We start from the raw sequence: 23,194 nt of genomic DNA on the forward strand, positions 1-23,194 counted from the left end.
TGTTGACATTTGGTTTCTGATAAATGGGACAAGAATCAAAGTTTAATTTGTTATTGGGGTAATAAAACAGTGTTCCATTGATGGACCCTGTCTCTTAACCTAGCTAAATATAGTACTGGGCAACAGTGACTGCATCCAGTGTTGTTATTCATACAATCCTAGACCTATGCCATATATAATTAAAGATCGCCACTGCAGAACTGTGTGAGATGTTACTACAAAGCACAAGCAACATCTAATATAGTTAAATCTTATGCAGTAATTATACATGGGTTAAAAACATAGTTAGACTTAGAGAAAATATTTCTCAGACTAGTGTATATAATGTTCCAACCATGATATTTAAATAGATCATAAGCTAACCAATATTGTATGATCATGGTTTGTCAGAGTTTATAATAATGGTGTGGAAATGTTTGCACTATGGTTTTGGATGTGTGATAAAATGGCAAGTTTTGTGTTGCACACTCATTGTAAGCAGTTACACTGTTATTTATACCCAGCCTTCTCTAATCGACATAAGGTGTTGGTCGTTTAAAGAGATTTGCATCAAGTTTGTTGGTCTTATGTTCAAAAATGCTGAGGTTACCTGGGGAAGTAACTTGAGGGACATTCATTGTTGGGACTAGTGTGGGATGTTATGAATTATAGGGTGTAATAACCTGAGTGTGTGTATATTTTATATAATATGCACCTGGGGTTGGAGTTGGTGAGGTTGACTTATTTTCCTTTCTGTGCTGCATGTTGCCAAAGAGCAGTTCTGTGCATGTGTGTCTGATTTTTGGGAGAAGAAAATGTTACTGTTATTATTATTATTATTATTATTATTATTATTATTATTATTATTATTATTATTATTACTGTTATTATTATTATTATTATTATTGTTATTATTATTATTACTGTAATTATTATTATTATTATTATTATTATTATTATTATTATTATTATTACTATTATTATTATTATTATTACTGTTATTATTATTATTACTGTTATTATCATCATCATAAATATCATTTGAAAGTATTGATTTTTGTTTGATTTTTTTGCTCTGATTCATTTCTAGAAGGCTGGGTTTTAAAACGATGTATTTGATTCATGGAAAGAACATCCTTTATCTGGGTGACTTAGTGTTAAAAAGGGTACCTGTATCTAATATCAGCCTTGAGAAGTAAAAAGTAACAATTTCATATCAGGGTGGTGTAAAATTTTCTTTTATAAAAAAAAAATCCTATGACAATCTTGTAACTAAGAATCTCTGCTATGATTTCATTGTAATGCATGCATGGAGGAATGATTTGAATGTAACACCAGTAGAGTACCTGACACAGTTTACTCAACAGAGTGCTAATGCTTGTTGCAGTAAATATGTACTGGTTATACTAAGGAAGATTTCTTCTTTCCCCCAGATTACATGATTTCCCATACACCAGGGCTAGATATTTTAATAACTGGCTTAGACAGTTTAGGCTACAAAATTAAATTGAAGTTATCACTAACCCTGATCTCATGACATTTTTATTAGTAAGAATGCTTTTATATTACATGAGGGGTTGGCTTCCTTTCTGGATAAATAGTAATCAGTAGGTAAGAATTTTTTATTACCAGCAGCCACCAAGAACCTTAGCACACTATATCAATTAGACTTGATTGTATCATAAATGTATAGTTTACAACTATAAGCAGTTTAAATAAAAAGGACAAGTTAAAAAGTCTAGCATTCCAAAATCAGTCTAAAATTATGGTAATAATTGAAGCATGGATTTCTGTAGATATTCACTTACCTGATTTTTTTAAACTATTAATGTATGTTATCCGTGTATTGGAGGGACACAAACATGTTTATTCATAATTCTATACAGGGTCCCTAAGTAATACGTATTAGTACTGGAAACAATGGGTAGCAGACGCCGTATGTACAACTGATTTCCCTCGCACCATTAGATTTATTTCCTTTTTTAGGTATTTGAGCTTTAACTCAGACCAACATGCAGACCGGCTGATGCTCCTGCATTCCTTGTCAGATGAAAAAACTGCCATTTTACTTGGAGATTTCAACTATGATAATAATATGTTGCCTAATTCACATTTTTAAAATGAAGTGAATACAAAGAATTTCTCACAACTCGTGTTCTTTTCATTTAGGGGTGTCACTTCACTTCAATTCCTACAGACTAATGCACCTGACTTAGTAACAAATGTTAACTGTCTATAACCACTTCGTAATTCTGACCACATTGCTTTTCAGTTTACAGTTGCTGCTCTGCTCATTGCCAACGTGAAATGCATGTCTACAGACATAGGAACGTGGCGAGCACTAAATTAATATAGAAAATAAGCAATATTAATTGGTCACAATTGTGCAATACCCTTCCATTAAATGCCTGGGCTCAGATCCTTAAAACATGTAGTTAGGCAATGGACAAACTGTGCAATGAAAAAGTTTAGAGGGCGAAATACTGTAATAAACCCCCTTCTTAGTAAAATGCCTACCTATTGTGTTTATTTAAAAAAAACACATAAGGCACTACATTTACTTGAAATAAAATATTTTTTGTCAGTAACGTGAATCTTAACATTGCCACAACAGAATTTAAAACTAAACATGAAGAACTATTATACAGAAGACACAACAACATAAAAAGCTTCTTAAAGTAAAGATCTTGCAAATATTTTTGCACGTGTTTTTAATATAGTTGCTAAGGATGTCTCTATACATCATAGTTTACAACAAGTTGTCTGTCCATTCTTAAAAAATTAAATAGTTACTATGGCCTTAATCGAGATAAAAAAGAATGCAAGCATGGTCCCTGACAACCTTTCCTTTCCTGACACTTTATATAGTTAATAAAGAATGGCTTGGTGGATCCATTTGTACACATATTAACTGCACAGACACTGGAGATTAACCAGTATGGTACCCATATATAAAGGTGGATCACCAGACGTAATACAGAACTATATGCCAGTTCTTATACCTGTCCTTTGGAAATGTTTTGAGAAATGATTTCTTAGTACTCTGAAATCTTTAAACACATATTCTGCAGTTAGATGCAGTGCAACATGGCTTTCTTCCAAGGAGACTTAATCTAATTAATTTAATAGACATCAACAACCCATCCTGACTGCTACAAAGTTAGGCATTCCTCTGATGGTTGTGCACTTTGACTTAGCTAAGGTCCTGATTTTCTGTCTAATATGGGTATTACTTGCAATTTAATAATGCAAACTATAGCATCATACATTATTAGATGGTTACAGGAATAAGTCATACTTCAGGCTGGGTCACAACTGACTGACAAATCTTTCAGGGCTCTTTCCTGAGCTGCATTCAGACTGAGTTTGCGTTATTTTCATTTCTTATTTCCTTTCATGCTTAAATGCTGGATATTGAAATATGCAGACAGCATAAAACTGAAGCAGTACTGTCACCCACAAATTATATTTCTATAGAAAATAACTACTTACAAAATATTTACACATGGATGAGGTAACGACCCTTGTATCAGTATTCAGAAGTATAATTTTTAAGAATGGGTAGCTACAATTTTCACTTACAGATAAAGATTAATAATGTTAATCGGGATGAGACCAACATTTTGAAATATGCGTTCTTATTTTTAAGTACAATGTCAAAGAAAATTGCATTATAGTGAGGAGTAAGACATTACATTTGATCATATCACTGCATAAAAGTTTCATTTGGAGCCCTAGCAATGATAACAGGACTTTTTAAGTCAATTAGATGCACTACCATAGAATAGAGTTCAGTGTTTTGGTTTTATCCAAACAAAGTTGTAACATAGATTCACTGATGTAAATGCATTGATGAGTCCTAAGACAGCAGTTAAGAACGGTCGGAAACCTATAAGTAATGTGTTTCTTAGCATGTGGAATGCCCTGACACATAGCAACCATACAGTCCATAGATCAGCATGATTCTCTGTGCACCAAGACATGAGCTGTTGCCAAAAACATCTATTTAAGTTGTGGCACCATTCAGGGATTGCTATGTGCTACTTACAGTTTCCACTCCTTTTTCTTGCGATAACAGCCATGATTGCAGCTTCATACATTTTTATTTACATATAATGTAGGGCTCTAATTGCTTTGTATATTGATATGGCCATTATGTCTAAATGCTTTATTTAGAAAACCACCAACACCAAAAAAAAAAAAAAAAAAACAATAAAATAAAACAAGAGCCACAGATAAAATGCATGGACTTTATTGCACTCTAGCACCTCGGACAAAAAACCTTCAAGGAGTGAATAAAAGACCAGAAACTCATCGAATAAATACACAAAGTAATAAAATAATTAACTCATTTAGCACTATCAATTAATTAAATACTTCCAATTAAATTCAGTATTAAGTCTCTGTGGAAATGAAGTGTTATATTTCAGAATAAAAACAGCCTCTTTATACAGCAATTTCTCTTTTATAGAAGTTAGTTCACTCATACAAACACAAATTTGTTCCAAAACACACCCTCTAAGTAACATAAATTTACCAAAAGGATATTTCCTAAAATGCACAGCCAAGGGATTATCACAATTACCATTTTTTATGTCCATTATATGCTCTTGAAATCCAGTTTTAAACATTCTTTGGGTTTCCCCAATAAAGTATTTATTACAGGGACATTTCAAAACATATACAATCCCAACACTACACAAGAAAAAGTCTGATTCAGGCTAAAATTAAACCCATTTATTCTAGGAAAACTATCCACATTGTAAGGACAAATAGAACATTTACACAAGCAAAGGTATCCTTCAAAAAGAAGATTTGCCTGGAACACTAAACATCTGGTATTTGAAACTTACTGTGAACTAACATATTTTAAATATTATGTCCTTTCTTAAAAGAAAGCAACAGCCTCATTTGTAAAAAATGTTACCAACAAACTATTTTTAAATAGCATAAGCCAAAAATAAAATACTAACAATAATTTTATCACTAATAATATTATACATAGTGACAAAATACATTTCCTTCTTAACACTATTTAAATCACGTATATTACGAATACCCAAATTACCATGACTCAATAGAGGAAATTCCAACCTACACATCTTATTGAAATTCCTATTAAATACTTTATCCTTAGCCACCATACCATTATATTGTTCCTGAACCACTCTATCTAAGGCATTCTGAGCTGTGTCAACATCATACCCCCTTTGGGTAAGCATATTTGCAGTATAATACGCTTCATGTTCAAAATCAAAATCATCACTACATAGTTTATTTAAATGTACAAATTCATCAAAAGGCAATGAAGATAAATGTGGAGGGCGGCATCTAATGCCATGCAAAAACTGATTCCCTCCTATTACCTCCCGATGAATAGTTGTCCTGTTACCACCATCGCTCATACCACACCAACTAAGGTGTAGGAAGGCAACTCACTACCCACCTGTATGGGTTTATGCTTTGTGTGTCTGCATGATTATTGTCTTAAGTGGGCCTTGTTAACAGGATTGTTGGTTCAGGATAAAACTCAGTGCATTTTAAATGATATGTGTTCTTACTGTTACTGTGTATTAGTACACAGAATTAGTGTGACTCCTCAGTGTCCTTGTGACTTGATTACCTAATGATGCTCTGTGTCTCTATGAAAAGATTGCTGTATGCCTGTAGCTATGTCACTATTTATGATGCTTCATACCGCCATGAAATTATGTCTATTGGTTCATGTAAAATCTTATTTAATGCCAAAACAAGCATTTCTCCAACTTTATCCCAAACTAAGGCTTTACAGGTTAGCCCTTCCGACCTCTCAAAACTACCTTTACAGTCAGAAAAAAGGTTGACTTTGGTTCTAGTAATTTAGGAACAGGGGGTGTAAGCTAACAAACAACTACTGCTTCCACCAAACAAGACAAGCTGCATTATTTCACATCTGTGACATGACCAGGCAAATATAAACTGACCCAGCAAGTATCAAATTTGTACTTCATTTAACAGTAAACACAGTAATTCAAGCTCTAACATACTGTATTGTAAAATATGCATTTACTTGGAGCAGCAAGCTCTAGATGGGTCTTCTTTTAATTACTGAAATTTGTCTTTAAGGCATACAACACTAGATAATGCAGTCATTAGTATCAGGATAAATCATGTGAAACAGATATGAGAAGACTTCTTTTTATAAAACCGTTCCCAGTATCTAGACTGAAACGTCAATATGGCTGAACCTAAATTTACATAATTCAAATTGCGTCTTTAGTTTCCCATGAGCACATCTGTTCTTGGCAGTGATTACCCCAGCACAGTCTATGCGTTGGAGGGAGGGGGTGTCACTACACTACACAGTCTTGCTTAGTACCTGTATGCATACAGAATGCTTACTTAATGGTAAATTAAAGTTATAAAGTAATTAGACAGGGAAACTGCCAGATGAAGTGTAATGGGCACCCCAGTTAGCTGAAGCACAAAGACTGCCAATGCTTGCCAACTTACTGGGTTCAGTGTCCCCTTTGGTTGCTAGGATGGAAAAAGCATTATGCCAAAGCTACATGTTATAAGGTGTGCAGTACTGAAATAACCAAATCATATTTCATTATTTACAACTCTGTGTTTTAGGAAGTTTCAGGGACCATGTTTGCAAACAATGGCATTGCAGAAATAGTCATGTGAGACTCATTTACCCATGAGATTTTGAGATGGAATATCTTTAGTAATGCTTTCTCTTCCCCTGCCTGGGAATGCATATTTGTTTTTATTTTATTCATTGTTGTCACTGTCTTCCTCTTGTAGACTTTGTAATATTATTCTAATGTCTATTGATCTTTTTTTAAACTTTCTTGAGCAAATGACAACAGAAGCAGCACAACTGAGGTATATTTGTGTGTGTGAGTCATATTTGTGTTTTATTTTTGCGCAGTTCCACCCTGGGCCTTGGCTGCTATCGTGATTGTAGTTGGCGTTTTGCTGCTCTGTTGTTGTTTCTGTATCTGCAAGAAATGCTGCGGGAAAAAGAAGAAAGGCAAGAAAGGCAAAGAGAAGGGTAAGGCTCAGATCAACATGAAGGAAGTAAAGGACCTCGGCAAGAGCTACATTGACAAGGTGAGCACAGACGTCGCTCGTCTCACTCTAAGTACGATTCCTGTCACCTTACTAAATGGCACAGTAATATACAATAATAGCACTGGAATTCATCATATTACTATGGGGTCAGCTTTTTTAGCTTGCATGCACATTCTAGACCTAGTATTTATGGTGTAAAAATGATACTGAAGCCATACCACTATGTGAAATTAGCCATTAATAGTACATGGTGTCTGCATGTGCTCACATATGAATGCTTTACGAACTACATGACCATCTTGTGAGAAACACAAATGTGACAGAGTTGCCTGTGAAAGAAAATTGTAGCAGGCAGGGTGGAATTGGGAAACACTGAGTTCCAAATTTATAATATTATTTTTTGCTTTTATAGAGGCATTAGCCAGGTAAGCCCACTGTCCACAATTGCCCCTTCTCAGAAACAATCACTAGTTAAGTGACTTGCCTCAGCGTTACACACTAGACAATGGCTCTGGAAAGAATCAAACTTTGTGCCTTTGCTATAGTAAGCAGCTTGTTAGCAGCTTAAAGCCACAATCATCTACATTAACTGCTAGACACTATATTATTTATAGAGCAAACAACACAGAATAAAAGGTTCCAACATTAATAGTCTCCCTGCCTTAAACTATTAGGTCATTTCTCATGGGAAATGCAAAATTCTATAATGATATGCAAATTGTCAAAGCAGACCCTTCAAACTACAGCTGGTTCATGTCGTGTGTAATTTAACTGGAACACTTTCAGAAACTTAAATACACTTTTCTGGGACTTTTAGGCATTAACTGTGTATTTTGCCTTTGCCCCCATGTAGCTCTTGGCACTAACTGTTATCTTCCTATTGGAGAAAGAAAACATGTATGGCAGGTCAGAAGCCAGTGTGTAAGTGCTAGACAAAAGAAAGTTATGTTAATGTCATAAATATATTGTTAAAGTAAAACTCATCAAAAGTGAAAAAATATCAATGCTCTTTAACTTTTTCTAGTATTAACTAGTTTTTTTTTGATTTGCCTGAGTACATTTAATGGGTTTTGATTTTAATTTGACCAAGAACAGCTTAATGGGTTGACGTACACGTCAGCTTTGAGGGTGTTAATATTACTAAAGCACATTACATTAAAAATAGAATACATTAACAATAACATGTCAATTACAACTCAGGGCTAAAGTATGTCTAGATTAAGTAAAACCTAACAAGCCAAGAAAGGATATAAGGAAATTGAAATGATAGGTTTTAAGAAATCTGTTAATGCTGAATACCATAGGAACTCCTGAAACTCCTTCAGCAATAGGTTTCAGAGATACAGTGCTGGGTAGGACACCAGAAGAATTTCTACATATGGTAGGGACCTTCTGCAGACCCAAGGAAGCACAGCACAAAGGTATGGCTGGAGTACAGGTCTCAGGGGTTCTTTTGGACGGGGAGAACACAGATCAGGCAGGGATAAGTACATTAACAATAGGACTCTGAAGGTAATCTATGACCACACTGGTAGAGACTATAGATGCCGCAGGGCCTGTGTAATAAGTTTTGTTTTTTTTTAAACAAGAAGCATCTTTATTAAATTATCACATATGACATAACCAATCATGCATTTATATAAAAGAACAGAAACCATATTGACATGTTTAGTTGCAAACACCATACATCACTTAGACTCTACCCAATCATTGTCAGTCAAACATTACATAGCGCATTCATTTCCTGCCTTCTTTTAAAGCTTGTTCCTCCTCTGCATGTAGTGTTCCCACAATTCCTATTTTGCTATGTAATTTGCTCCTACCTTTTTAAAGATCCTACTTCCTGCTTCTTTACCTCTGTTGCTATGTTCACTACTTCTAGTACAGTTTGTTAGACTTTGATTTTCATTTTCTACTAATTATGTTTGTGGTAGGCCACCGTACTCAGACTCAGCAAGGCCTTACTATGTCTACACAACTCCAATTCTGTATCATAGTTCACAAAAATTGTTTCCCTAGATGCACCAATTTGCTCACCAGTATGTCTGACAGAGTAGACTTCAGGGAATCTTTAAAGTCTGCTAACTTATTACACTCCCAGAATATATGTTCCCAATTATTTCTTTCTTCCCCATCACACCTCCCACATTTGCTGTATTCCCGAGGAAGAATTCTTTGGAGTCTACTTGGGGTATAAAAATATCTATGTAAACATTCCCAAGCAAAAATTCAAAATCTTCTAGATTTTGTTGCATATTTGGGAGGCATATTTATCCCCCATTGTTTCTTTGTGAATTGCTTATGTCTCTTCCCAATCCTTTCTACCCTCCTGATTGATTCTTATATTTATCATGCAATGTTTTGTATGCTCTACTTATTATTCCTTTTTTAACAGCAGCTTCTGTTCTAGATTCTACTAAAAATGCTACCAGAGCTGGTCTCTCGCTTAGGATACCCCCAATTTCTTTCTCTTTGCCTGTACTCTAATATCAATCCTTGATAGGGAAGGCAATCTCTAGCCTGCGGTCCATCCTGCAGTCCAAATAAATTCTTGATTACTTCTCACTGTGTTATCCTTTCTCTCTCTAATTATTTGCTCCCAATACCTTGGCTCTTGTGCCAGTTTTCTTCAACAAATTCCATCTCTTCTTGCCTATTTTCTGTATCCCTAATTGCAGTCATCCCTAGCAATAGAATTTCCTTTCTCCACTCCCGTGTTGGCTAAGTTCTTAGAATAGTTTCTGCTAACATGTCTAATAAGTTGATAAAAATATATTATACACCTGATATTACTTGGCTCGCAGAATGTTACAAAAGTTAAACATTGCCAAACGCGGTGTTAGGAAGCCCTGTCTAATGGGAATTACAGTCATCAACCATGGAAAGGGCCAAGGCACAGCAGTGTGGAGAACTCCTTGGGTGCTGCTAGCAGTTTGATGCACTTCTGTTGCTTAGTTTGTAGAAAAAGGTCTTTCTCAGAACTGAACCCTAGTCCTTCAGTATCATTCTGTCAGCAAGAACAGCAATGAGATTTCTCACCCTAGTGCCAAACTCAGTCCTACCTCCGATAAATAATTACGCTGCATTTCTGTCACGGTAGGAGGTGGTCAGTAAATCTGTTTAGTGCCCGCTTTAAGCACTTTGAACATTCTACTTTTCTTCCTTGCTCCTTCCCCGGCTTTTTCCTAAGTCTGAGGGAAATAAATCATAGTGCTATTGGTAAATCTTAACAGCTGAGGGGTATGATCTCATAAACACTTCTTGTGGCTTCCAGTAGACTCCTTATGGAAGTCTGATGTCACAGTTCTTGCATAATCACCAAAACTACACACTCAATGTATGATGTAATTAGAGTATGGCAGAGAGACAGCTTTTCCCAAACTCCCACTGATGTTTATCCCTTGGAGGTTACACCCCATCTTTCTTTGGGCTTCTGCCACTGCGCTCTCACTCTGCTCCTGGTTGCCCAGTCCATGTGTGAGCAATACACCCATATTCATTCCCTGTTATTCTGTCACAAGTTCTGCTCCTTTTAGCTGACACCAGTACTGCTATAGCACAGGTACAGTGCAGTGGACCTCAGTTTCTATGTTTATGCTCACTGGGCCAGCTTTTCCACATTCATTCTCAAACACTGCCCTTCCCCCACCTCTACTGATGCACCTGAAAATACATCAGAGATGAGACTAATGTTGTTTATATTCTGTCAGGCAAGTCTAAAATGGACACAGTGAAGAGTATCTAACCCTGTACCAATCCCCCCAGCACTACGCTGGTCATGTTATACATTCCTGACATTGTCCTTCTTACTGCAACCATTTGTGTCCTTCCATTTAGTAATACAATACATCAGTGGCCAGATCCTGCCCTTAGCACCTCCCTAAGTGCCTGCGGTACACCCACCTTTTCCCTGTTTAGGGATAAGTCAAAGTCATTTAAGATGTTCAGATTGTCCAAGTACTTCTCTGTCAATCTCTCCAGTAGCCTAGTAATAAAACTGGATCAGGTCTGACTAGCAGCTTCTTAAGGCTAGGAACCCCACTGTGGTTGTTGCCTGGGAGACAATGTCTCTAGGAAGCTAAAGAACAGCTGTGTAAGTAAACTTACCGTAATAGTAGAGGGTCTAATGGATTACCATTGTAATAGCTTAAGCTATGTGGGTTCACCCTTCCTGCACCAGCCAGCTTCTCAAAGCGTTGTGTAACTTCCAGGTCCTCATCCCACCAGCAGCACAAAGGGTACTCCATATAAAAGGCAGGAGGAGCACTAAAAGATTCAGAGCATTTTTATTTTGCCTAGAAAGATGTCAAGAGGCCTGAAAACATCTGCTAAGAAACAAAAAGAGCTATAACTATATACAGAGAGTAAAAAATAAACATAGTCTGTCATACAGATGGAATAGGAGCATGGAAAGGTGGCTGGAGGGAGGGACGGATAATGTAATGCTTGTGACTCAGATATTTGATGTCTGAGTAGTAAGTAATACTGTCTTCCATGTTAAAATCCTCAAATCGGCCTAGTAAAATGATTCAGATGGAAACTAAATAAGATTCCCAAGTACAAAACTGAGATCCCAAGGAGGACTCACCTCTTTCCTAGTTCGGTGGATATTTACGACCCCTCCCAAAAACTGTTTTACTTGAACATTCTTAGAAAGGGGGAACTAAACAGAAATGACAAATCTACCTTAATAGAAGAGTATGACAAACCACTGGACAGTAACTCACACAAATAATCAACAACCAAAGTAAACTGGGTCTGAGTAAGATCCTGGTTCTTAAAATAGTACCAGCTAGGAAATCTTTAACACTTACCCATAAATTATTTCTTACTAGCAGGTTTTCTCACCTCCTTTAGTACCTGTTGCACATTCCCAGAAAAAAGATGACCAAAAGGTATTAAAATGTTATCATTCAGGCCGTTAGTTGAAGAGTCTCCAAACTGGGGTGTATCAAACTGCACTTGTGAGAGTTCATCTGTACTGTGGGGAAGCTTGTTGTAATTGCCCTTGGCAACACTGAAAATAAGGAAGAATCACTATTGCCATTGCCAGAAGCAAGTCGCCACCACAGTTTTTGGACAGTCCCTCTGGATCTTTTTGAAGAACCCTGGTAAACAGTGGACAGAGTAGAAAAACATATAGGAATATTCTCATACATAGGAATAAAAAAATCTGTCTTCTAGGCCCATCTGCAGTAGTCCAGGAGCAGAATTTATGTAGTTGTCTATTTTGAAAGGAAGCAAACAGATCAAGTTGATGTATTCCCCACAGGTGGATCAAATGTTGAAAGATCCTAGGATGAGGCTCCACAGAGTCTGCACTTTTATCCCTTTTGACTCTGCACCCCATGCCAAGTATGAAGCATCTGTGGTTACTGACTGAAAGGGGATCAGAAGGGAAAGTGAGAGACCTGGCTGTTGTATCTCATCTGCCCACCATGCAATGTGGGGCCAGATATTTTGTGAATACCATTGCAGTAATAGAGAACCCAAAAGGTAAAAGAGAGAGCTGATAATGTAAGTAAGATACAACAAATTTAAGAAACACCTGAAGTACTTGGCAATAGGAATGTGGTGGCAGAAGTCCCTTAGATCCAGCTTTACAATGAAAACTAGATGTTGGATTAAAGGTAGAAGATTTTGAAGTGATAACATCTTGAATATGGGAATCTTGATATACAGAACAACCTGGTTCCCTGGGCAAGAAGTAATCACCTGAAAAGGAGGGAGAGATTCCCTCTGCCAAAATACCCTGTTTGGATTATACTTCGGAGCCAACTGTCTGAGACTATCGGATGGCAAAATGGAAGTTCAAGTCTTACAGATATAGAGAGGTTAGTAGGGTGGGGGGTGGAGAAGCTTGACTTAGCAGGCTGTCAATCTGAATTGAAAGTGTCACTGATTTTCTGAGGCCTTTACTTTCTTTTTAGAGCCTCCTTTCCATTTCTTGCCTCTTGATTACTGTCGCCTTGTTGCTTAAATTGTTTGATGGAAAGGTGGGCTGAAGAGGGGGAATAACTGTTATTTTGTTTAAAAAAGGAAAATTCACAAAGTTGAGTCACTCCTTGAATGAGTTCTTTCCTATTATCACACCTTTTAAGCACCTCACCTACAGACAGTCCAAAAATTAGTCTTTATCAAAGGAAATATTTTAAATCTTTGATTTGACCTCATCAGGGAGGTTTTGAGAACCAAGCCAAAAAAGTCTCTTCTAAAGTGATCTAGAAACAGGCCTTCTGCAAGCAGAATCAGTGACGTCATAACCACGCTTTACAATACGCTTAGTTACCTGAGAAACAGCTTTCACAAAAGCATTTAATGATTTTTTTACCAAAGGTGAGGGGAGGTTTACCAATAACATCTGCATATTCTCAAAAGACACAAGTAAACACCTTACCATAAGGGCTTGGCGATTTAAAATCCTGAAAGTTAACATGGTAGAAGGACCTATTTTCTTCCCCACCATACCACTTCTTTTCCATCTTTATCTGAGAAGAGATTAAAAGCAGTATCTTGTTTGGCAACAGCAGCAGATTTAGGGAGGAATATGTCTGCTGGGTCTGTTTTAGGATTAGGAAACAGGTATTTGTGTGTCTCGGGCGTATTGTATAACCTGTCAACTGGAGAGGCCTTAGATCAACTGGTGCCCTAGGCAAAAGAGCTCCATGTGCCCCCCCTCCCACCACACCACCCAGTGATCCCATCCAGGTCTATCTATACCAAATAAATACTGGAAAAGTGGCCCTGCTAGAGCAGTGCCCTAGGCGGCCACTTAGTTACCCTATGCCTAAGGCCGGCTATGCCTGTCAGACCTCTTAGACCTCTTAGAACCTGAACGCTGCCCATTAGGACAACTGTCTGAAGTAAGAAAAATATTTTCTATGGCAGGCAAAACAAGAGGGATGGATGTAGCTTTAGACATTTGAAATTGTATTAAATCATAATACATATTCCGTGTCACAGAGGTTTTACTCCATTCCTACTAAAAGCTACACTCATATTAGGTAAACTATGAGTGAAAGAAACTTCTTCATTATGGAAGCCTGATGTTATACTTTTTTCAAAATCAGAATATTCAGATTGAGAAGAATCCTCTGAAGTACTCCCCTACCCCTGAAGTACTCCCCTCCCCTCCCCCTGAAGTACTCTCCTCCCCCTGAAGGACACCTGTCCCCCTAAACTGATTGTTCTTCTGACTGGAATATCTTAAAAGAATGAGAAGGAGCTATTTTTCTTTCTTTTCCTGCCTGATGTTTGTCCTGGCTTGCATAAAGCAGAAATTGATACCTTAACAAACCCCAGTCAATATGTCCTGGCCATAGATATAGATACAAGACATTGGAAGGTTTTGTTGCCAAGCACAGTGTTCCCCAGTAAGGCTTGCCCCTTAGGCACACAGATCACAGCATCCACATCCCCTCTCATCCAAATGAAGACTTTTCATGTGCTTTTTCCTTGGCTAGCAATAAAGGTGGTTCTCACTGGCCCACCCTGGGCTTCCCTAAAGCTACAGAGGATGTGGTTAATACCTGCCCTTTGGTGGCCACTAAAGCTGCAGGGAAGAAGACGGGATGAAGTCTAAGTAACAAAGATTATCTCCAGCAGCCTCATCCACCATGTCTGTGGCAAAGAAGAAGCCAAACAAACTCCTTAGTAGGTTTCTTCCTTTTTAGAAGATGAAACTGCAGAGACTGACTCCCACTCTGTAGATAAAATGAGAAGGAGAATCAGAAGAGGGGGTAATGCAGCCCAGAAGAGGGGTAATGCAGCCCAGAAGAGGGGTAATGCAGCCCAAGAAGAGGGGGTAATGCAGCCCAGAAGAGGGGTAATGCAGCCCAGAAGAGGGGTAATGCAGCCCAGAAGAGGGGGTAATGCAGCCCAGAAGAGGGGGTAATGCAGCCCAGAAGAGGAGGTAATGTAGCCCAGAAGAGTGGTAATGCAGCCCAGAAGAGGGGTAATGCAGCCCAGAAGAGGGGATAATGCAGCCCAGAAGAGGAGGTAATGCAGCCCAGAAGAGGGGGTAATGTAGCCCAGAAGAGGAGGTAATGCAGCCCAGAAGAGGGGTAATGCAGCCCAGAAGAGGAGGTAATGCAGCCCAGAAGAGGGGGTAATGCAGCCCAGAAGAGGGGGTAATGCAGCCCAGAAGAGGAGGTAATGCAGCCCAGAAGAGGGGGTAATGCAGCCCAGAAGAGGAGGTAATGCAGCCCAGAAGAGGAGGTACGGTCAAAGAAGGTGAGAAATGGAGATTCTGAGGTAAGTGTACCAATAACAACAAACACAATGTTCTTTCCCAGACAAAGTAAAGAGCAAAATGAGTTTATAGTCAAACAAACTTCTCTTCACAAAAAGTTTAGAAAGCCCTAACAAGACATGTTTGTTAATATTAATGACAGATCATTACCCTTTGTAGCACAAACATAGAATTCTTGCCCAAAAATTAAACATGTTTTCCACATAAAATTAAACATTAGAAGGAAGGCTTTCCCCAACTGGGCTGTAAGTGCCCAGTTTGAAGATTATAGCTGAATAACAGCCAAAATGAGGGGATCTCCAAAGAAGAGCTGGCTATAGCAGCAAAAACGTTTTGAAGCTTTTGCCACTCCCCCTGCCATTTATATGGAGCATTCCATGCGATCCTGGTGGGAGGAGCACGTGGAAGGCATGCAAAGCTTTGAGAAACTAGCTGTTACAGGATGGATGAACGAGATAACTTAGGCAACTGCAATGGTGGTACACAACAAACACAATGTTCTTTCCCAGACAAAGTGTCCATCCATGGTTGCAGGTCCTAATGTGTACTTGAAAGGAATAGGAGTAGAGGGTGTTTGTAACCAGATGAGGGAAGGGTGCTTACCTGGTGTAACTTGCAGCTAACCTAAACAGCAATGCTGCCCAGAGCCAAAATCAGATGCTCTCCGAGCAGCAATAGTCTTGGATGCTACAATAAGGTAAATAGCACAGTAAATTTTCGCAGTATAATGAAAATAAAAACATGTCTGCCTTCCCCTCATTCTATTAGGAGTGCATGACAAACACCTTCTGCTCCTTTCTGTATACTCATTTTTTCCAACCCAATCCCCAATATCCATTTTAGCTGCACCCCTTTGAAGCTTCACTGCATTCCTTTCACCATTCTCCCCATCCATCCATGATACAACTGCTTCCTGCATTCCTCAGGTTTGCTGTTTTCCAAGCGCTTCCTGTTATTTCTCCCACTTTATTAGCTGCAATTATTTGCATCTCCACTGTTTTTCCCCATCAGTTGGAAGGAAGAGAAACTTTGATTGCCAGAGACATTAAATGATAATTGGCAAGTTTATTTTTTATAATAAAATGCATTGCTTTGTTATCTGGACCCATTCGAGCCAGGACCCTGTCCATAAAGGCTGCTGCAATTCATCTGAAATTACACATATAAGTTCTATAGGGAACACCAAAATCTAATCTCCATCCCCAGACCTAAACATCCCGCTGGCCAACAACTACTATCCTTCTCTCTAGGTAGGAAATGGAACTCTCTCCCTCCTTCTCTTAGAACCATACCTAAACTCAGACTACTTCAAAACCCAACTTTTCTTACACCTATCCTCAAAATGGAAATGTTCTTGCTTTCACCCTACTAAATCCCAAGGTTCCCCTAGACTAAACCCCCTATACTCCTGCACCTTTATACACTCAAACTCTAGCTTTGTTTTTAGCAGGCTCTGACTTCACTGTATGATGACAATATTGAATAGTTAGAAAAAAAAAAAAATTCTACTAATTTTTAACTTTTACTGTGCCCTATGTGAATTCTTTCAGTGTGTACATTCTGTTATAAATATGCATTTTACAATGTTCTTACTGTGTGTACATTCTATTGTAAATTTGAATTTGTAGTGTCTTACTATGTTTTCTTGCTGTGTGGATTATGTTTTGTATTCTTCTTAAACACTGTATTGGTTGTACTGCCTTTGGAGCTTTTCTCCCCGGGCCTCCACTGAAAATGGGTTCTTCTTGGCCCAGTGGACTTCCCCGGTAATCAAACTGAAATAAAATAAATAAAATAAATTATAAAAATAAAATATTTATTTGTTTGTTTTGTTGTCCAGGGAAGTCTGACTGGGCATAACCCATTTTCAATGGAGGCCTTGGGAGAAAAGCTCCACAGAGAAAGCAACTTGTACAATTAATTTTGTCAAAAAAGCTATTAGGATGAGAACAGAGTGACATTTGTAGTTGTAGAGAAAATGTATTTACACTGATTCAGTTTAAGTATGAAAAACTAGAGGTAAGCATCTTGTACACAAGATGTTAATTTATGTTTTTTCATAAGGACATTTCTTTTTTTTTTATATAATTCTCTTTATTGCAGTTTTCAAAAAAAAAAAAAAAAAAAAACAGTACAACAGTGACAATCAAAGAAAATATAGAACTCAAAACATATTATACAATTATTAAACAAAAGAATCATGCAGAACAGCTACATGAAAACTAGAACTATATACAGAATACTACTTTGCCCAGGAACTTGTTATATCAGTTATTCCCGATATGTGATAGAAAGATGCTGTCCATACCAAAAGGGAGAAAAAAGAAAAAGAACAACTCATTTTAGTATATGTTCGGATAGGATGTCCCAAAATTCCTTAATAACTATAAGGACATTTCTAACAAACATAGTAGTTAAATCTGACTATCAGCAGGTTAATCACAAGTAAACAGCAATATAGTACATTGTTCTATGTAGTTTCTACTTTACAGGGAGCATCAAATTCTTGTATATAGTCAGGCATATTACCGGAAAGGAGGGAAATAGATATGGATAAGGTTCTGACAAGTTAACAAAGATGTCAGTGGAAAGTGGAGGAAAACATACAAAGAAGGTCATGGCAACTTCTCAGCTGTATGTGCACAAGGAAGGTACAGGCCCTAGTTTTAACAGGCAATAGTTTACATCAGCTGGCTGTAGCTGGGAGGGATAAGGGCAGGAGGAAGGGAAAGAAAGAGCCTACAGAAAAGGAAGAGTAGAAGGGTGTTATCCTAGAGATGGGCAGAAACATTGCCATTTGTCATTTAGACACTGTTTCAGCCGGATTTTCAAATGTACTTTGTTTTCTGGTTCTTTTAGTTGAGCCGTAGTGGAATTCCTGATTTTTGAGATGCAGTGAGAGTAAAGGGCTTCACCTGTGTTATTGTAAGGTTTAGTTGCTGTTAGATAGAATTTAGTGCTGAATTTCAAGTGCCTGTTGGGGAACTGTTTATTGGAGGGTGTTCTGCAGGACAGGGCAGTGGATGAGATCATGGGCAGTGAGTAGCTGGGTATAAATTGGGTAGCTGGAGAGCTCTAACCAATTTAGTGTTTGTAGAGAGAGTCAGTGGTATGTTTTGTGTGGGATAACTGAGACAAATGTGGCTATTTTGTTTTAGCAGGTATCTAGTTTTGATTTAAGGGTGGTATTCAGATTTGTTAGAACTGGAGAAGGGCAGGGAAGGGAAGGAAGTACACAAATAGATGCCACAGGGTTTCTAACAGTATCGGTGAGATAAAGTTTGTAAATAGTGATCTAATCTGCTGGTTAGTACAGAGATTTCTGTAAATGTACCATTTTTCTGTAGAGGGATGATACATCTTTGTGTAGATGGATGATAAAGGTCTTCTTCAACATTACAGGGATTTAGGTTTCATCAAAACAGGTAAACAAAGATGGAGACAATAACCGCAAGTGTGCATTAAAGATCAACCAAAGTTGCATGTGTAATTGATAAACAATAAATACTTTGTATTATATTATTTAACAGTGCAGTCCTGCCATAATTATCCATCTAGCATATATTTAATTCAATGATCAGTACAGAGATAGGAATATGGTATCATATCTCAAAATACTGTATTTATTTACATGCACAAGTGCAGAATCCTCGTTGATATAACTGTTGCCATATTTAAGGTAAAGGGGTGCTTATCTTGCATCATTTATCATGCTACTCCATCGTGAGACACACTGATGTCCCTGTCACCAGGCTGAGTAAGGAGAAAGTCATGGTCACTTGCTTATCAGGGGCCAGGATCTGCCACATAATGCATGCACTCAGGTCACTGGACCACAAGTACCAGTATGAGTCAGTCATAGTCCATGTGGGTATAAATGACTTGCCTTTTTAGACTATATGAAAAGAGACATCATGGAGCTCTCAGAATATGTGTCTCAGGATGGTATGAAGAAGAAGACCCTATTACAGTACCAACATTTGAAGCATGATGAAACTTTCAACTCTATGCAGCCGATTAGGTTTGTAACCACTTTTGGCAACAACACATTCAGATTGAGGGAAATCATTAACAGATATTGGGACATACTTAAGTCTCAAGAACGTCTGAATGATATTTTACCAGACAAATGTGCCTTTTCATACCGTAGGGGTCGGACCATACATTCTCATTTAACTCACTACAAGAGATACACACCAGTGACGTCAGTTCAAACTACTTTATTTGGTGACCCGTTGGTGGGGTGTTTCCCTTGCGGGCACTGCAGTGCCTGTGAACACATTCTTAAAACAAACGAATTTTCAAGCAAAAATACATCTCAAGTATACAAGATTAACATTTTTGGAAACTGTAGTTCGGACTGGGTCATTTATTTAGCTACATGTACCTGCTCCTCATTCTATGTTGGCCAGACATCCAGACCATTCAAATTGAGGATTAGTGAACACCTCAGTGCCATCAGAAACCACCGTTTGTCCAATGCTCTTTACAAACACACCATTAATCATCCAACTGCTCTTTTTAAATTCATCATCATAGATAAAATTCAAATGCATAGAAACTTTAAAGCAGGTTGGCATAATAAACTTGACAACATGGAAACAATATGGATAACCAGGTTAGGGGCTTTTTTCAAACCTGGATTAAATGAAATGGAATAGTATGTTAGCCTGCTTGCTTATGCATAATGTACTATCACATTTTCTTATTAATATGTTATGTTGGTACTATGTCTTTATTGATATTATTTATTCGTGGTGACTCATGATATGTTGATATAACTTAATAATTAACATTTTCTCTGTAATATGTCTTTAAATGTCTCCCTATATAAGACCAGGATGTTGGAGCTACCTAACTGTTGAATATTTTTGTTTCAGCACTGAAGAAGGCTTTTTATAGCCGAAACCAGTTTGCAAGCCATTTATTTATTATAAATAGCACTGATGCTTACAGTAAATCTATTTTAGCTGCATTACCATTGTGCTGGTCTAGGGCGGCCACGGTGGTGCAGTGGTTAGCATTGCCGCCTCACAGCAAGAGGTTCTCCGGTTCGATCCCTGGCTGGGGTGCCTTCTGTGCGTGTCTGCATGTCCTCCTGTGGTCGCGGGGTTTCCTCCCGGGTGCTCCGTTTCCCTCCCACATCCCACATGCATGCTGTGGGTGGACACAGGTGGATTGGATTGGCTGTGGTGGTGTGTGGTGTGTGCTGTGGTTGGGCGCTGGGTTGGCGGCAAAACTCAACAACGCAAACTCACTGCCATTGAAAATGTGATGACAATGGTGACCCGGTTGTGGTGACCCCTGACCGGGAAAAAGCCGAAAGAAGAAGAAGAAGAACCATTGTGCTGGTCTGTTTTTGGATTTTCTCAGGATGGTATGAGCCTAGCATTGAGCAGCATTTTACCTTCCCCAAGGATGATGCCACAATACAAACAAAAGATGACTGACTTAAATATTTGGCTTAGTTTCTGTTGTCATTCTAAGGGGGTACAATATTTGTCAGCATGGAAGGAGATGGTCAACAGACCATGCTGTTTTGCCAGGGATGGTCTGCACCTCTCTCCTCTAGGCTTTTGAATATTATCTAAAACATTGTCTTCCCCCATAGTGTCTTTTTTTAGGCAATGCCAGACTGAAAGAACTTCCGACATACCAAATCAAAACCACAAAAATCTGAATGTACTATTGTTCAATGCTAGGAGTCTAAACAAAAAAGTCCACTCCCTAGAAGCTGTCTTCACCCTAGAGAAATGTGACATCTGTGCCGTCACTGATATGTGGTGTAAAGTCACAGAAAGCACACTGAAAGTGCAAGGTTATAATGCCTTCCACACATTTAGAACAGCTACTACAAAGACAGAGATTAAAAGTGGAGGTGTCTCAGTTTACATCAAAAATAAATATACCTCAAGGCTGGTCAAACAGGACAATGCACTTGAGCTGCTCCATGTTCAAATCACCATAGGCAAAATCCAATACCACTTCCTTGGAAGCTATAGATCCCCCCTCTATAACCCAGGAAACCCACACCATGTATTTAAACATATTAGAAACACTAACCATCCAACCCAATACCATATTCATGGGTGACTTTAATTTCCCTACTATTAATTGGGAATCCTATATGACACCAAATATACAGGCACAGAGATTCCTAGATTTACACCAACCAGGGATGCATCCATCCTGGATCTGGTCCTCACTAATATGGGACAGTGCTGCACATCCCCTTGTGTAATGTCTTCTCTGGAAAGCTCAGACCACAAAATGCTCTCCTTTGAAGTAAACATAAAACCTGGACCCCCAGCTAACCTTGGAATATTCTGGAACTTCTCTAAGGCTAACATTCTGCTATTAAGCCTATGCAGAACTGTTCACAGAAACCCTGTACAAGCATGTTAATAGCTGCATACAGTTATCTGGACACACCAGGAAGAAGTACAGAACTAACCCAGAAAACAAGCCACCCTGGTAGAATCACAAAATCAACAGGCTGTATAACAGATGGAAGAAAATCATGACAAAAATAGGAGGTGCAGCACCCAGCAGGATAAAAGCATTCTCATTAAACTAAACAAACAGCTCTTGGACAAATAATGTCTAGCAAAAGTCAAATTTGAGGTAAATTTGGCCTCCCAGGCCAAGGACAACCACAAGGCATTCTTTAGCTATGTCCAAAGGCAATACACAATTGTGTGCAGAGCTCATTGTAAATGGAGCCACATACACATAGCCAGATGATATAGCAAACCTACTGGCAGACAATTCACCTCCAATTTTACCCCTCTCCCCTACAACCTTCCCTCAGGTAATATCATCAAAAATAACTCCCCCTGCTATCATTAGAGAACAGGTCCTTAATGCTCTTGTTAAGGACAAGAACACTGTATCAATGGACCCAGACAACATCCCAGCATGCCTTCTAAATAGCATGAAATATGGTGTCTATATTATAAGAATGACATTTGCAAACATCGAACAACATATGGTCGGCGCCATGTGGTCGATGTCTTCAAACATCGACCTTATAAAAAGACAAAAAGAAAAAAGTACCCTAACGGGTTTAAGCAGCGGGGCAAGTTCCCCTTGCACCCCCCACATGGAGGGCTGCACCCTCCACACCTCCCGCTACTTAAATATACCAACTTCGAGACCGCACTACATTGCAGTAAACGGAAATCTCCCCTTACGGAGGTTTCCGTTTACACGCTTGAGATTCTGAACATTCGAGATTCTCATGTCGGCAATGTCAGATTCAACATTGTCGGCTTTCAAGAATATAATATAGACCCGAAATATGACCTATAAGGCCCTCTGGAATTGCTATTTAACTTGTAAACTCCAAAAAGGCTTCGTGCTTCATGAATGGAGAATAGCAACAGTCATCCCCATGCACAAAGGTGGGCCATCTACAGACCCTGGAAACTACAGACCCATAAGTCTCACTAGTCTTATATGTGAAGCCATGGAAAGAATTATCATGGAAATGGTCAATAGTGATATAGTAAACCTCCAGACACTGGACCTGACTCAGTTTGGTTTTATTAAGGGCAGGTCATGCCTACTCAACCTGGTTGACTTCTTTGAGAAGGTCACCAAAGCAATATATGAGGGCAAAATCGTTCACACTGCCTACCTTGACCTGGCCAAGGCATATGACACAATACCCCACTCGGGCATTGTTGACAAACTCAAGAGGTTAGGTACTAACCCATATGTCACATGGTGGATAGCCAACTGACTCACAGACAGGACCCAGGAAGTTAGACTTGGGGAGTCCATCTCTACAAAGAGGCCAGTCACAAGTGGAGTCCATCAGGGATTGGTCCTTGGACCTCTCCTTTTTGGCATTTACTTCTCTGAAGTCAAGACCAATATCAGTGGTCTCTAGCTGACTTAACT

The 23,194-nt window shown here is 38.5% G+C and overlaps 1 protein-coding gene across 1 annotated transcript in view; it reads left to right on the forward strand.

Annotated features, from left to right (window-relative positions):
• Nucleotides 1-23,194, forward strand: part of LOC122791315 (synaptotagmin-1-like) — a 1,919,109-nt gene that overhangs the window by 1,474,363 nt on the left and 421,552 nt on the right. Inside the window, exon 4 of the mRNA XM_044059019.1 lies at nucleotides 6,896-7,077. Coding sequence (XP_043914954.1) covers nucleotides 6,896-7,077 — 182 coding nt within the window. The remainder of the gene's footprint in view (nucleotides 1-6,895; nucleotides 7,078-23,194) is intronic.

This window comes from Protopterus annectens, chromosome 17.part0 (assembly GCF_019279795.1).
Source record: "Protopterus annectens isolate FY-2018-M chromosome 17.part0, PAN1.0, whole genome shotgun sequence".
Classification (NCBI taxonomy): Eukaryota; Metazoa; Chordata; order Ceratodontiformes; family Protopteridae; genus Protopterus; species Protopterus annectens.